The 16,973-nt window shown below is 34.7% G+C and overlaps 1 protein-coding gene and 1 long non-coding RNA gene across 2 annotated transcripts; both read left to right on the top strand.

Annotated features, from left to right (window-relative positions):
• The first annotated feature begins 1,701 nt into the window (after positions 1-1,701).
• On the top strand, positions 1,702-3,433 carry LOC147498373 (protein GFS12-like). The gene is made up of 3 exons (XM_086559045.1): positions 1,702-1,778; positions 1,947-2,264; positions 3,079-3,433. The coding sequence occupies exons 1-3, from the start codon at positions 1,755-1,757 to the stop codon at positions 3,379-3,381; spliced, it is 645 nt and encodes a 214-aa protein (XP_086415171.1). The 5' UTR covers positions 1,702-1,754; the 3' UTR covers positions 3,382-3,433.
• Positions 3,434-8,535: 5,102 nt separating this feature from the next.
• LOC147498372 (uncharacterized) lies at positions 8,536-14,027 on the top strand. Its single transcript, XR_015194288.1, has 4 exons — positions 8,536-8,661; positions 9,515-9,590; positions 11,798-11,866; positions 13,759-14,027. It is a non-coding gene; the product is annotated as an uncharacterized LOC147498372 (long non-coding RNA).
• Positions 14,028-16,973: the final 2,946 nt, after the last annotated feature.

The raw sequence follows: 16,973 nt of genomic DNA, 5'->3' as shown, positions 1-16,973 counted from the left end.
GATGGAAGAAAAGTGTGCTTTTCAAATAACATTCCCTTTCCAAACTTGAAGTTTTTAACACACGCCTTGAACTTACAATAAAATGCTCAAATATTCCATTTTATTCCATCTTTTTCTTTATTTCTTATAATAGATTTATCTATTCTCAATGTTTCTGCAAGCACATTGCAAAACAAAGTTCGGATGAATAAATAGTACCACAAAGTTTTTCAAATATTGCACTAATGTTGAAAGGGTTAAGTTTGATAGTATCAATAAAGTGCCACAAAAATAAATATAACAATAATTCACACAAACACTCTTCACTCTTTTGGACCAAAGAATTATCATCCATCAATTATCAATAGAACACTCGTAAGAATTTTTAAGTTTCGATATATTTTACTCCAAAATTATTAAAATTTCTATAACCAAAAAATATTTAGGTAGCCCTTTTTGCAACTAAAGTTTGTTGCGTATTGAATAAAGGTTGTTGAGCTATTGCAAGTTCAACTGTAGTTCCATCTATTTGAAGTGCTCATCACAATGCAAATTCAATAATAGCTTTCTTATACAATTCCAAAAGTATCACTACTACAGAAATGGCTATTTACCACGGTTGGTCAACTGGTATATACCACTATTCCTCTAATAACAGTGGTTTATAGTCATTTACCACGATACAAAACACTTTTCTAGTTTTGGAACAATCAAATACCACTTTTTTTGAAAAACAGTGGTACATAGCAAGACATATACCACGGTACTATCAATATTAGCCTAATTATTTTTTAGTATATGTATACCCCATGTTTTCTTAAAACCAGTGGCGTATATTTTGTGCATAATTACACTTACCATGAGCAAAAGCAAACAATCGGAGAAAGTTAAAAAAATAATAATTAAGGGTCGAAAATTAAACACGAAAAATAGAAAGAAAAAGAACAAATGGGGAAAGAAAACACGTACGATAGAAAACCCAATTTCTCCATCTTCACTGCTCTCTCTCTCTTCCCCTTCCCAAAGATTTCTGCCACTAGGGTTCGGCGAGTTGAGAAAAATCAATCTCCACCTCTACATCAAATTGCATCATGATGCATTAGAAAGTAATCATGTCTCAGAGCAAATTCATCATTGGATAGATATCACTTTTGGGTATAAGATGTCAGGCCAAGTTGCTGTTGCTGTAAAGAATGTCATGCTTCCTTCATCCGAACCCACTATGCTAAGGGCAGTAGGACACCGTCAACTCTTTACCCTCCCACATCCTACGCGGCGAGTAAAGAAGACAGAGTACCAGGAATCTCTTCGTTTCCTAGCTGGTGATTTGCAGTACTTGGAAGAAGAGCGTCATTTTGTGAAGATGCTTCGTACTTGAGTCCCATCTATCACTACCATCAAGAAACTATTGTGGATAATGTCAAATCTGTAGAAAAACCATGCATCCGTCTTTTTATTCCTAAAATATTAGAAGAAAATGGCAGTGCGAAAGGGTTTTCTAAGTCATCTGATACTGACTCAAGTAATCTTGTTGAATATTTTGAGGTGGAGGACAGTGGTTCCTTGGGTTTCCAAGAGTTATCTTTTTGGAAGCAAAAATTATCTGAGTTCGACCCATTCTCTGAAGATATCAATGCGGACATATTTTCAGTTGGTTGCATTCTCACAAAGCTTCACTTGAAGAGACCTCTATTTAATATGACCTCATTTATCGTGATATCCGAGACTGGTATATTACCTGGGTTAGTGCAAGAACTTCCTCTACTTGTTGAAGCATGTATATAGAGGGAGTGGAGGAGGTATAAAGTTTCCCTATCCAGTAACTCTTGTTTCATATTTAGTTTTCTAGATATGTCAGTCGGTAGGGAAACAACAAAGTATCAAGTTAATTTAATCGATAATTTAATTTATCTGCAATTTCGTTGGGTGCTTGGTTTTTCGCTTGATTTGTTTTTCTTTGTTATTAGGAGGCCTTCAGTAAAATGTCTTTTGGAATCACCATATTTCACTGCAACAATCAAGTCATTGTATTTGTTTATTGCGCCTCTGCATCTTTTAGTGGAAGTTGGGTATCAGCTTTAGTATGCAACAAAGTTTGCCAGACAAGGAAGCTTGAATGCAATGGGAGCCTCTACTACCGAGCTGTGTGCTCCTCATTGCTTGTGTCTCCGTTGTCGGATACCAAAGCTGAGTGGGCTTATATCTTGCTGAAGGAATTCTTGAAATGCTTGAAGCCTCAGGCAGTAAAGTCATTAGTCTTGCCTGCCATCCAGAAGATTCTACAGGTGAGTTGCTAGCTTAGTCCATAAGTTTGTTAGTTGTAGTTAAACACAAACACACGTTAGGGAGTTCATATGTAAAAAAAAACAAAAAAAACATCATCCCTTTTCTCATGTGGGCCCAAGGTGCATATGTCAGTTTTCATGTGTCATAGTATCACTCCCTATATTGTAGTGGGCACCCAGGCCTCAAACTCGTGATGTACGTCCTCTAGACAAAAGGCCTGACTGGGGGCTTAATCGATAGGCCGGAGGTAGAGCATTATAGCATCCGTTTTTTGAATTTTGAACTGATTGGTGAAGTAAAAAATTGTCCCACACCATCACAAGAAGACTTCCTAAATGTAAAAGACAAGGAGAAAGGTGTGTGGTTTCACAAACACAAATACATAGCTATTTATATGTGTGTTTGTGTATGTGTGCTTACACATATATTAGGTCACTCCCTCACCGTTCCTCCGGCAAGCTCATACTTGTTTTTGGTAAGACTCTACTCTCCAGCATGCACTTGAACTTCTTGCCTTCAGCAGATACTTGAGGGCCTCTTGCATATCCTATGAAACATGCGATAACATGTATGCTATATATATAAAGTTAAAATTTTCACCATGTCGTTGGTTGCCTAATGTTTGGTTCTAGTCTTCTAGAATATTTCAGTCCTCATAAATGTTTATACCCCTATACTAGTTTTCAACCATACAATATCTTTTCTTGCCTCACATCTAGAAAACTCCGGAAATTTTTTATATAGATACTTGGGGGTAAAAAATGGGGTTTTACACGACTTCTAGTTTTCTTACTAGCTATGAATTTGTCTTAGGCGGCAGACTACTCGCATTTAAAGGTGTCTCTTCTCCAAGACTCGTTTATGCGTGAGATATGGACCAAAATTGGTAAGGAAGCATATTTGGAGATGATACATCCATTAGTCATCTTCAATCTGTCAATAGCACCTCATACACATTCTAGCTCTACTGGTTCTGTGCTTCTGATGGGCTGTTGTGACGAGTTTGGAGTACCTATGACGGTTCATCAGCTTAAGTTCTTTTCATCTTTTTTTTTTTCACTTAATTTGGTTCAATGCTATCAAGATCATGTGTCCTCAAATGGAAATAGAGGTTAAGAAGTGCTTTCTTTATGGTTTACTAACCTTTGAGTCTTGATCCAGACACTTTTACCCCTGATTCACAGTTTTGGGAAAGGACTTTGTGTCAATGGAATTGATGTACTGGTTAGAATTGGTATCCCACGGCTTATTGAGTTGTCTTAAGCACCAATTATAATGGAATATTCATCCCTGTAAGGTAGTTTTCTTTGGTTTTCTCGTGCAGTTTAATGGGGACAGGTTTCATCGCGGAAACACATCCTACCATTCCTAAGGAATCTTGTTCTTTCCAAAGATTGATGTTTCAAATTTGGACAAACCCGAACCTATACAGAGCTGGAATGCTTTGGCTGTTATTGATAGTCTTGTTACGTTAGATGGTCTGGCTGCAGTTTTACCAAGGGAGGTGGTCATCAAGGAGCTACTTCAAGTAATAGGTTCCCCCATCCCCTTCTTATCTCCCTTTTTTTCTTTGAACTTTTCTGTGAGTGCTACATGTTCAAACGGCTAGAAGAATTTTAACTTTGTTTAATGTGGAAAAATCGTAGGATAGAGGTTGCCTCCATGTTAAAGTTCTCATGCAAACCAATTTGGAGCTTCCTGTTCTTCAGGTACTTCTCACACTGTTTACATTTTCCCTTTCGCATTTGGTAGTGCTTGTCGCATTTTATAGACCTATATGTTTGCACCTTGTAATTATCGTTAATGAAATACTATGTGTAGAAGCAAAGTTGCCTATTGGTTTCTTGTTAATAGTCAACAAAACAATATTTGTAAATTGGTTTCTGCAGTAGATAACTTTCCCTCCTAGGGTGGAATTTTCATGCACATCTTTTACATTTTCTAGTTGCTACCCCTGTCTCTTTTATTTTTAGCTGCTTTTATTGGTCAGTGATCCCTACTTTAGTTTCTGATAGAGGGATGAGATGTGGTATTAATATAAAATATTGTTTTGTTGATAATAATAATAATAATAATAATAATAATAATAATAATAATAACAATAATTATAATAATAAAAAGGATGAGATGGTATCTCATGGAAATTCCTTTGAATTTGCCACTAGTTAAACAGAGCCGTATGTCCTTGTATATTTAGTTCTGCCCCATATAAAATTCAGGTTTTGCCTGACATGATAAGAGTAAAAGACAGCCAGGAAAGGGTACGAAAATTGTCTCTTTTTGCCACATGAGATCGTTTTCTGTTAAACCATGTGTCAGTGGTGGTTGAAATTGTCTATATAGCTCATATAGGACATCATATTATTATATAACTTGGCAAAATCCATAATGATATGGACATTCTATAAGCATCCACACCCATTTATGAAGTTAGAGAGGTGAAACATACTTGGCAGGATCCTACTCCATGATATGGACATTCTATAAACATCATGACCCATATCTTTTAGCACTATCACATCTTCCTACACTTATAATGAGCACAAATTTTGAAAATTTATTTTTAGCACTATCTCATCTTCCTGTACTCGGGAAAAAAAAGAACAAAACTTAGGAAACCAAAGACAGCTGCCTCGATCAGTTAATTTAATCCTCACTCCTGAATGAAGTGATTTTACTCACCGTATCTTATATTTGTTGTAAGAGTCAGTTCCACTTTCTATTCCAGGAGCTGAAATGAAATGTAAGAAGGTTGTATATATCCAGTTCAAAGAAAGCCAATGTATTGTTTATAAATGAAATCAGTTAAGTACATATACTTTAAGGTTTTGCTTACCATTTGGGCCCTAAAGGAAACCGTCCCAAGTGCCAAATATAATTTTTCTTTTGAGTTCATTTGTGTTTCCCGATGATATCTGAATACAAAATCTAGATTATTATAGTCAGCTCTTATTGTGATGGAAGAAGCTCTATGGATTCACATGCAAACATACTCTATTGCTCTATATACATTGAATAGAAAAACAACATCACATGCATAACCATGCATTATATTAACCTGTCTTCCAAATATAATTACCGGTGATCATTCGATCCTTTTACAGTGTTCTTAAACTGATAGAAGCACAATTCTCTACATTAATGAGAAAGAACTTGGAAGAGTTTGCACCTTGGCATTTGATCTCGTGTTAACTTTGTCATTTTCTTAATTGAGTGTTAGAGTGTATGTATGTGAGAGGTTGTGTTTGGATGATTATTAGATATATCATTAGATTGTCTAAAAAAACAATGTCATACAAAGAAGCATAAATCAAATGTGCAAATAAAAGCACCCTTTCATAATAAGCCTGTGTTCTTTTTACAGGTCTAAACTTTCAATATGTATTATCATATTATAGCCTGCATGTGTTTGAAAATCATAATGAGATCCAAGAAAGAAAAACGAAAAGGTAAAAAAGTGCATATGTTAAAAATGTGAGAGTGCGTGATAAGTATTCAGGCGCTTACTTGGGAAGTATATTGGTCTACTTCTTAAGAAGTTAATAACCAACAACAAATGCAAATTCTAGGTATATGAAAGGGTTATGCAAATAACATTTTGAGTGTCCTAATTCGATATATCTCACATAATCCTTAGAGAATGTGGGGAACCGTCGAAAGCTGATTTTACACTCTATAATAAGTTATTAACTGAAGAATATGTAGTGTTTTTTAAGCCGCGTTAAGGATATATTCGAAATAAGTCGGTGTTTTATCATAGACACTAAAAGTGTATGATTTGTAATAGGGAATTGCTTATACAAATTACCTATTTTTTAGCAATTTTTTTATTTGATTAAATATATAAGAATTGGAACACTAAAAGTATTTGATTCGCAATAGGAAATTACCTTACACAAATCACCTATTTTTTAGCATTTTTTATTTATTTGATTAAATATATAAGAATTAGAAATACACTCAAACTCTCCAAAGAGGTTCCATGTACGTGGGATTGTAAGTTATTAGAAAAGACTATCATTCATATTAGAGTGCCACATAGGAGAGAGAAAATATTATCTCTCATATTAGAGTGGCACATAGGAGAGAGAAAAATCTCTTAGATGTCTCTACTTTAGTATATAGATAGTAGATGCAGGTATCCCACTACCTAACCTAAGATTCACCTAAAACAAAAAGTGTATAATCTATCTTGTGTCGAACGTAAAAGCATCTTAAAAATACAAAAAAGTGATCAATGCTTCACAACTAAGACATGAGTACATTTTTGTAAGCTTAACCTGGCAGCACTCAAAGGCGTCTTTGAGTTGAACTCACAAAAATTAAGAAATTTCAGGGATTTTACCTTGTCAATAATTAATTTAAAAAAATTTGAGTATTGCATCTAAAAACCCATCATTTTTGGAAGTTGGAACTTGTTATTTTATTTGTGAGAAGTTGTGATTCCTAAAGTACAGGAAGTAGGAAGAGTAATGTATCATTTTTGGAAGGTAGAACTTATTGTTTTAGCCTAAACTTGATATATATTGAATATATGCTAGATCAAAGACAGCTTGTAGATGTTGAACTATTCATTTTAAAAAATCCCTAAAACTAGACCTCATAGAAGTTACAATTTTCTATTCCAAAGAGAGCATATATTATATTTATGAAGCAGTTCCCATCCTAAACAAGACTATATGAGGGAGTCCTAGGCTCAAATGTGAAAAATATGTATGCATTATAACAAATTAATTAATGTTACATGTTTAAAAACAATTTCAACTCCTGACCTTCCACCGCATGTATCCATAACCAAATAGCCCCAGCCCCCTACAGTTAACAACCCGCCTAAAAGAAAGGGGAAAAAAAAAGAAAAACCCAATACTTCAGTTACTAGTTCAAAAATTGTCATTTGATTTTGTTAAGAACACAAATAAGAAATACCACAGAATATAATATTCATAACAAAATTGCAAATTTAACCAAACATGGTAGATTAGATACGGTATATATGTACCAATTCCGCTACATTGTCCATCTCTACTAGTAGTATCTCCTATAACTAACCTGGACACTTAAATTCATCTGGGTACTTAGTATTTGCCCGTGCTGTACGACACAGATATGCGTGCCTTCGGTGCCCCTGACGCGCATCTCCTCCCCCCGTACAACATAGATATGCGCGCCTTTGGCACCCCCCCCGACACGCATCTGCCCCTTTGTATGGGCAGATATCTGGCGTGCCTCGCCGGCACACCCGGCGACGCAAGATCCCCGTTACAACACAGATACGCCCGCCTCCCCCCGCCCCCCCAATTTAAGCCCATACTCATGTTTTTAGAGGTCCAACAACCCATAAAAGTTCAGCCCAAAAATAGTCCAAGCCTTTTTTTTTGTGGGGTGGGTGAGGTGAGAAAAACTTTTAAACTCACCCCAAAAAAACATTTAGTGGCTATGGTAAGGAGGTGGCATGACCACGTATCACCTTATGAGGTGGAATTCAATTCGTCAACCCACTCCACCTTTCTTTGTTATATAGATTTTTCTTACGCATAAGAGCATCTCTAGGTGGTAGTATCACCTGTAGTTTTTCAAATTTGCGTCGGAATTTCGTTGATTTCCAACAATAGGTGGCAGCAAACACAGCCGCATCACCTGTCTAGCTGTATCCTTGGAAGCAAATTTGGGATTTGGGATGAGGATGCAGATGTGGCACGACAGTGCAAATGTCGCGTGGGGGTTTTTTTTTTGTTTACTTCTTCAATTTAGCGCGACATTCGTGCACAGTGGGAATGTCGCATCGGTTTTTTTTTTAAAACGTTTTTCAACTTGGGGCGACATTGGGAGTGTCGCGATACAGTACCAATGGCACGCAGAGTGAAATTTGCAGCCACCTAGAGTTGGTCAAAATTTGCGTCCAATTTCTTCAAATTTTGACTTCAAATTTGGAGGTGATACTACCACCACCTAGAGATGTTCTAATACCCCAAATGAATAATTAATTCAAACACTTAAATACTATTAAGAATGACTATTTGGTCTTTTTACACTCATGTAAATTTGTAGTATAGATATTGTCCTTCACTTAAGGTGTTGCTTAACACTATTTAATATGGGTAATCGGTCATATCATGTAATGGTTAATTAAAAAACCAAATCCACCCCATTTTTTGAATTGTACGCCCACACAATAAATGTCCGTCTAATTTAGGCCCTTAATTAGTAACTTAATAACTAGACGTTAAAAAAATGGAAAGTCTTGGAAGACAGCATGAAAAGAATATGAAGGGAAGGAAACCCATGTTTGATTATTCTCTTGTCTCAAATTTGATTATTCTCGCCCATGTTTTGGAAGTTCAGGAATTCATTTTTAATTGTGGCAAAAAAGAAATCCCGCAACATATTCACTTCAAGGTCTACTCTTTTTCAAGTAACTTTACTTTACTTTGTTTATTTATTGGTTCTTTGTGATTATAAAAAAAGAGAAGTTAGATTTCCATTTTTTTAATTTCAGGTTTTGAAGAAAACAAATTCTTTGATTGAATCTAAAAGATTTTAGTTCCTTTATCAAGTTTTAAAAAAATTAAATTAAGCCAGTCTAATATTTTGCTCGGTTTTTTTAATTTGGGATTCAACGGTTATGTTTTGATGTGATTCAAATGATTCTTTATAAATTTGGTTCAAAGAGAGTTTTTCCATCATTTTTTGTACGTGAAACCATTGTTTGGGTTATTCAATACCATATATTCTCTCCCTCTCCCTCCAAGTTCATAAATTTAGATAAAATTTGATCAGACACATAGAATTGGATGTTAGGTTGTGGTTGCAGTTTTTATATCTAGAGTTTTTGTCTATTTTTCAGGTTCTACTTTTGTTTTTGAAATAATGTATATGAATTCAAATTTATCGTTGAAAAGTTCATACAATTAGTATGCACCATGCACTGTAAAGTTCATACCATTATTTATCACTAAAATAGATTTTGGTTACTTATTATTATTATTATTTGTTTGAATTCATATTAAGTTTGTATGTTGAGAAATTCAAGTCTTTCAAGTTATTTAGCATTAGTTGTGAAAGAATTGGATCCATAGAAATTGGTCTATCTTAAAAAAACTATATATTCAAAGGTTTTACAAGTGTTATTTACTTTTAGGGATTTATTTGAATTCCTTGATCATGGTTGGTTTTTTTTCTACAAGGAGTTGGGACTTTAATTTGGTATTCTAATCGAGGACTTTTCGTTATTTGGTATTCAAAATATTAGGTTGATGATGATGAAAGTTGCACATAAGCAGAAGAATCATTATTGCTAGCAACCTCTAATCAAAAGAAGGAAAGAGGTTAGTTTTAGACTACCAGTTTCCATCAAACTATCACTTGCAACCTTATTGATTTGTTTTGCATCTTAGTATGATTTTTTGAAGTTTGAAATTGAAATTACATACAACGCCTAATTTCAACATCATTAATTTAATTTGATGTCCTTAGGTTTAGTACTAATCCTATATCGTGTTTTTCCTTTTTAATTGATGCCTCTTTGTCAGGTTATTATTATTTATTTAGACAATTTCAGAACCATTAGAGTCATATACACATACTATTGCATTACTTTCATGTGTTATAAAGTTATTTGTGTATCTTAGATATCCAAAAGAGAATATGGTAATAACATTTACTCTATGAATGAACTATTCTGTATGCAACTGTGTTCCATCATTCAAAGCGGGCATGTCTAGATATCAAGCATGTTTTAGGTCTAGGTGATTCATAGATTATTGGTACTATAACTCTATGAACATCCATCATAGAAAGTTGTCAATCAATTTGTATGTGTGACTTAGCTCACTTCCATGCTGCTATTAAAGTGTATGTTGTCAAGAGGACTGAAGGAAACTGAAGATGTACCTCATGAACGCACTTGTCTTATCAACACCTGTGCAGGCCGGAAGGCCTCTGCTCCTTTATATTTCTATCACTGAAACAATGCTAGGGGCAGTTCTAACTCAACATGACAATAAAAAGAGTACCTATAATCACATGAAAACCATGAAAGCTAGTTACTAAGGAAAATGTATAACCATAAATACTATCTGAAATAGTGGAGTCTTAGGTTATCAATCCTATATTGTTAAAGCAGTTCGCATGGTAATAAAGTGTTGCTAATGTGTGTTATGGCAGTTGGGCTATTGTATTTCTTTTTGCACTAAGTGATCAAAAACTTAAACCTATTAGGTCAGGGCATCTAGACCAATCTACCATAAGGGTCGGGACTACAGTCATGGCTTAAATAGGCCGATCAATTACGTGGGCATGCTATGGCGTTTGTGAAATCAGTTTAACGATGTAGAAGCTTGCCAATGTGAGTTACAACTCAACTGAGCTTGAAACTATTTATCGTACACTTAGCATATGCCTTGAACTTGAAAAGTTTCACTCACAATAGCTATTGCTTCATGGCATTTGTGAAATCAATTTAACGATGTAGAAACTTGCCAATGTGAGTCACATTAGCATATGGCTCTGTTTGGACGAGGCTCTGTTTGTGATTGACTTTATTTTGAAATAGGTTTTGGTGCTTAAGTGGGGAGTTTTTTTTAACATTAAGGTATGCAAGGTTTTCGACTTTTGTTGCGATTATAGCTTTATAACTATTTTGGGTGTGAAACCGAGGACTTTGATAAGCAAAGTATGTGGGTTTTATTGTTTGTGATCTATTTTGTTCTCGTGATTCACTAGGATTAGTTGTCTCAATCAGGGTGAAAAACTTAGCATCTTATTCTTTTCATTTTTATCTTCTGTAAAAGCCCTATTATAAAGTATGTTTGAAGGCATGAATTTCGAATGACCGGTTGGTGACTCCTACTAATCCATTAAATTACTTTTTCCAAGACAAGCTGAATGAAAAAAGGACTGGACCAGAGTTGTGGTTCCTCAACACGTCGTAGGGTTGATGCAGTCTCTTTTGATTAAGCGGTTGATAGCGATCTTTTAAATATGCTCTTATAGATTCATACGATAATGAGTTATACGTTCCATAAAACTTTTTATCATCTCTCCATCTTCCCACAAGTTCAGGGGCTAAAAAATGTCAATGTTTGACTCGATTCAAAATTCCAATGAGTTGAGTGATACTGTGGTTTCTTTAATTGGTTTGTACTGTTTCTACTTATATCGGATTAATTATAACTCTTTTGAGTAGATAACCCTTAGAAATGAGATATACCCCGACTTCATGGGAATACATTGGACAAAACTTACGCCTTTGTGAGTTATGGGTTTCAATTTTCAACTAGACTTTTCGTACACCTTTTTATCATCTCTCCATCATCCCACAAGTTCAGGGGATCAAAATGTGAATGTTTGACTCGATTCAAAATTCCTTTGAGTTGAGTCGATTGTGTTAGATGATAATGATTAGGTTGGTTTCTCCCACAATACGTTCTACGTACGTGAACTCTTAAAGTTGTCGTGCTTACCAACGTTGTGGCTCAACTTTTTATTTACATGATGTATTAAGTCATGCCCTTTTATACCTTTTGTGCAGCAGATTTGAAGGAAACTCTTTTGAAGGTTCAAAACTATCAAGGCTTTCAAAATTGACATTATTGAATGATCTGTAAGTGGTCCAATGCCAAAAACTTGACATCTTTGAATTTTAGTATGCTCTTTATGTAGTATTTGATGCTTAGTTTTGCCTTTGATGGCATAACCCCTCAAAAAACATAAGAAAGGTGATAAATTTTTTTAAATCATATTATGTGATTTATACGTCGCATGTTATATTAGTGCCTTACACAACTTTACACAACCATGTAATTGAGGATGCTCAAGGGCTAATTCATGTAAGATTTTTAATCTTTAATAATGGGTTTGGCCTTCCTTAACCCAATAACTTTCTTCAAAAAAACAAAGTAATGGCCATGTTAGAAATCATGGTTCAAATAATGACTAACATGAGTAATACGTTAATGATTTATACTTTGAACCTTGGCTCTTTGTCTAGCTTGGAAAGCCCTGATGGTGTTAGTCTTATTTAATTAGCAAAGAGAAGTTGACCCAAGGCCAACGGTTGAAGTTGATCTATGGGAGTATGTGACAATAATTCAAGTACAAGACAAAAAGTACATCCACAAGACAATGATCCAAGAACCCTTGATCTACAGGGTTATGTATTCTTAGCTCATTTTTTTGTCTGATCTTGCTATTCATCCGATTAAGTATGCACTGTGTTAACCTTAAGAAGGCACATCTGTTACATAATGTCTTGATCTGTTTTTCTTTTGTATATGCCATTGTTATTTGCAAACTGTGTAATGTCATTAACTTTGGAACTGTTTGGTGTCTAACATTGTGTCTCTACAATATTATTATATTGATATCAATATATCAAATTATCAATGTTTGCTTTTCCGCTTCATTGCTTTCTTCCTTGAATGCCTAAGCTTTGACACTTCAATTTTTTATCAGTTAAGGAAATTGTTCCAAGCCATCTCTCCACCCAGTCTCCCAATAGGCCTTTCCTTCATTACCCTATTCTTTTTTTTTTTTAAATGTCTTGCAAATAAGTGCATCCAATCTTTGCAAGGTACGCGTGCTAGATCTACTCCTTCTCCCAATAGGCCTTTCTTTTGCCATCCACGTGCTAGATCTACTCCTTCTCCATCTATTGTGCTTCCTTATCGAAGATCTACTCCTTCTCTATCTATTGTGCCTCCTAATCAAAGATCTAATGCAGCTCCCAATAGGCTATCTGCTATGCCTCCTAATCAAAAATTTATTGCAGCTCCCAATAGGTTATCTGTTGTACCTCCTAATCGAAGATCTATTGCAGCTCTCACTAGGAACATAGCACCTAAAGATGGCTTTTGCAATGGGCCATGACATATGGTGCTTCAATGTGCGAGGAAAGTCCTTCAAGCCAAAATTTTGACTGGAGATCGAGAGAGCTGAAAATCTAGTACTCATCCCAAGAATATCTCTGGCTCCCTCAAATTTGGAGTTGCCTTTTAAACTATCAAGGCGACAATTTCCAGCTCAACTAGCTTATGCTATGAAAATTAATAAGTCACAAGGCCAGTCAGTGAAATATATTGGCATTGATTTGAGGGCATTGGTTTACAGTCATGGACAACTCTATGTGGCCATATCCAGATGTACTTCTTCAAAAAGAATATTTGTGTGTTTATTTCTTCCACCTAATGCAAGAAATTGTACCACAAATGTCGTAATGTCGTATACCTAGAAGTTCTACTCTAAGGACATCGATATCAATGAGAAAAGACGAGTGAGAAATTAAAGAATGTTACTTTTATTGGTTTAGAAATGAAAGAATATGTTGTATCCATATATGCTATGTAAGTTTTTATGAAAGTTTTTTATTTTTGATGATAGCGTGGATACTTGAAAGTAAGAATAGAGATTATTTCCTTTTGAGAACCATCTCTTTTGTAAACAAAATGCTAAATGTATCAAGTCTGAAAAAATCATGTGTATGTGGTTTGCTTGCAGGTACCAAGTTAAATTGCCAAAAAAATTCAGCGACATGCTTGCAGTCATTGCTCCATGGCACATTTATCTATGGGTAGCAGAATGGTGTGCAACCATCTAAAGTTGTTCTAGGAGCTCCTAATCAATTTCAAGTTGGTGTGAGTAGTATGCATAGAGGGGAGAATGAGAGAAATGAAGAACGCGATGAGTGGGCTTGGAATATTTATTTTATTTTATTTTTCCCTTTCGTTAATAGAATTAGTCCCAGGTGAAAAATTATGTAGAGTCTTCTTTAATGTTTAATGAGTTGTATTTTAGTTTTAGAAGTAATTTGTGTTATGTATAAATATGAAGTTATATATCTTGGTATGGTTGATCTATGAGAATTGTATTGTTTTGATTTTCAACTTATGATAGGATTTAGGTTTTTGAAATGTTGAAAATACAAAGGAGGTTTTGCTGGATTTCTTTTTTAAAAAAAATTTAATAAAAAAATGATGATGCTCTTAATTGAAGGCTCTCTCCCCTTATTTTACTCATTTTCATTCTGATATGTGTTGAATTAATGAATGTGTAAGGGGTATGTGTAATGAGTTGGTTTGTGAGAAATAAAATGCATAGAATTTCCATAATTAATTAAGCTCACTTGAGTATGCGCATAAAATGATTATGAAGTGTAAAACTGCTAGAAATAGTTATATCAGTGCTACCATAGAGATGGTCTCTTGGGGTGTTGTTCAAAAGCAATGGTTATATCATCTGCTGCTTGCCAAATTTTACTTACAGATTGACTAGGACATGGAGGTCTTATTGTCCTACAACTTTGTATTCAGCGTATTACTACGATCCCATCTATTTGATATAAGAGGAATGCTCAGAGGGAACTCAGTTGTGAGTTCACACATACAACTTTGGTAGAATATGCATTGGGTCTATTTAAGAGTGCACTGGAAAGTTCAATTATATATACAAAGTGTGCCTTTAGTAAGTGGTCTTATGTATGCAACTCACATATTAGTTGTTTTGTAGACTTGTATTGGATTGCATAGACACGCGCTGATATGGTGTGTTTTTAGTAGGTGTCTTATTTACGGTTTTCACCTATTAGTTGTTTTGTATAGTTGCTACTTATTAGATAAGTTGCACGCTAACATTGAACAAACACATCCCCAAGACTTTGAGATTTTGACTCCCAGAGGGGCATGCATATTAGCTAGTGACAATTAAAGCCTGAGGCTTTAGCCGTTCAATTTCTCTAGATAATTGTTCTAGCTACACATACAAGGCAACAATAAAAACTTCCACAATAAAGTTTAATTTAACAAAGACTATAAAAACTAAATAAGTGCCTGCACATAAAGGTAATAGTTTAAAAAAATCAAATAAAACTTACTAATTTCTTAGTAGAATTAGAATTGCCCTGGCGGTTTCTCCCAAGTTGCAGCTAATTTCTAATTAAACAAATTGAATATACGATAACAAAGTTTAAAAAAAAAACAAAAGTCCTAATAAGTATTTCACTTAAATTGTACGTGTTCTAAACACACGTAAAACACGAACTTGAAGATCACCCAATAAATCTGATGCGCGATCATTAATGATCAACTAGCTAAGATCAAAAGAAAGGAAAAAAAAAGTATAATATAACAACTAATAAAATCAAAACATACTAAGATGCATGCATGATACAATAACGAAAATGAAGTAAAAAAAAAAAAAACTCTTACATGTTCAACCGACTAAGAAGATGATCCTAGAAAGCCCTAAACCTGCTTGCATTACCATTGCTGGAAGAAAAGAAAGTCTTCGAGAGAAGTTTCGGTAAATAGAGAGAGACCACGTAGTGGAGTTGTGAGAGAAGATCGAGCTGTGTCCTATTTTTCTTGACACTCAAGACTTGAAGTTGTTGGGTTTGGGAATCTTAAATGGATCGAAATTGTTGTTGGGCTCTTTTGAAACAAAAAAACCCACAAATTTAGTCAGCTAGTTTAGGACTGCTACTAGACTAGTGACTCTAAATTGGACCGTTTTAGAAAACCTATATTTGACAAATAAGAAATTGGGTTAGGGAGCCTCTTTTAGAATAATTTACACATAAAAGATTGAGGAATATTATTTTATAGATTTACTACTACTTACCTTTTTTATATAGTGAAAACTATTTGTACAAGGAAAAAAACAATATTCAAAGGTGTTATCTATAACTATCCATGTTTTTTTTTATCGGTAAGCCTGTTTTAAATGAGATCAGTAACTCTTTGATGCTGGCGGGGTTCGATCCCCTGACCTCTGGTATCATCACCCAAAGGTTTCGACTTTGCTAGTCGGCACCTGCACTATCCACGTTTTTTGGAAGTGGACAATTTAGTTATTGAGATCTGTAACCATTTTATTCTCTTTTTTACCCTTATATAACTACCATATTAAATGTTTGCACTAAAAACAATATAATTCAATTATAACCACCTATTTTGCATTTTTAAATGCATATGCACAAATATAAACCACCAACGCAATAAACTTATTTTAAAATACTAATGCATTTTAAAATGTATATGTATAATGATATACATTTAAAAATGATGAATACACAAAATGCATTTGATTATTTAGTAGTTTCGACCAACTACTGTGAAATGCAATGAGTTGGTTTAGGGTTTAGTGTATAGAGGTTTAGGGTTTAGGCTTAGGGTCTAGTTTTTAGGGGTTTAGAATTCGGTGTCTAGGTTTAGGATTTACGCACTTAGGGTTTAGTGTCTAGAGGTTTTTAAGGTTTAGGCTTATGGTAGTTTCTTAGGGTTTAAAGTTTATTCTTAGAATCTAGTTTATAGGGATTTAGAGTTTAGTGTGTAGAGGTTTAGGGTTTAGACTTAGGTAGGGCTGGTCATCAAGCTACCCGAGTCGAGTTTTGTTATACTCGAGCTTGACTCGCACATGCAGAAGCTCGACTCGAACTCGCATTCAAGCTTAATATTGAAGCTCAAGCTCGACTCGGCTCGACTTGTTTTACACTTCGAGCTCGAGCTCAGGTTTGAACTCAAGTTCAATTATGCTCGTTTGAACTCGAACTCAAGCTCAAACTCGAAAAAAATGCATATAAAACATTAAAACTAGTATAAATTGTAAATTATAGTTAGGTATAAAGTATAAAATGATGTATAAATTATAAATTATATACTACGTATGGGCTTATAAAACGAGTAGCTCGCGAGTTACTCGAACTCGAACTACTCGCT

Source organism: Coptis chinensis, chromosome 5 (assembly GCF_015680905.1).
Source record: "Coptis chinensis isolate HL-2020 chromosome 5, ASM1568090v1, whole genome shotgun sequence".
Lineage (NCBI taxonomy): Eukaryota > Viridiplantae > Streptophyta > Magnoliopsida > Ranunculales > Ranunculaceae > Coptis > Coptis chinensis.
This window is presented reverse-complemented; position numbering and strand designations above follow the sequence as displayed.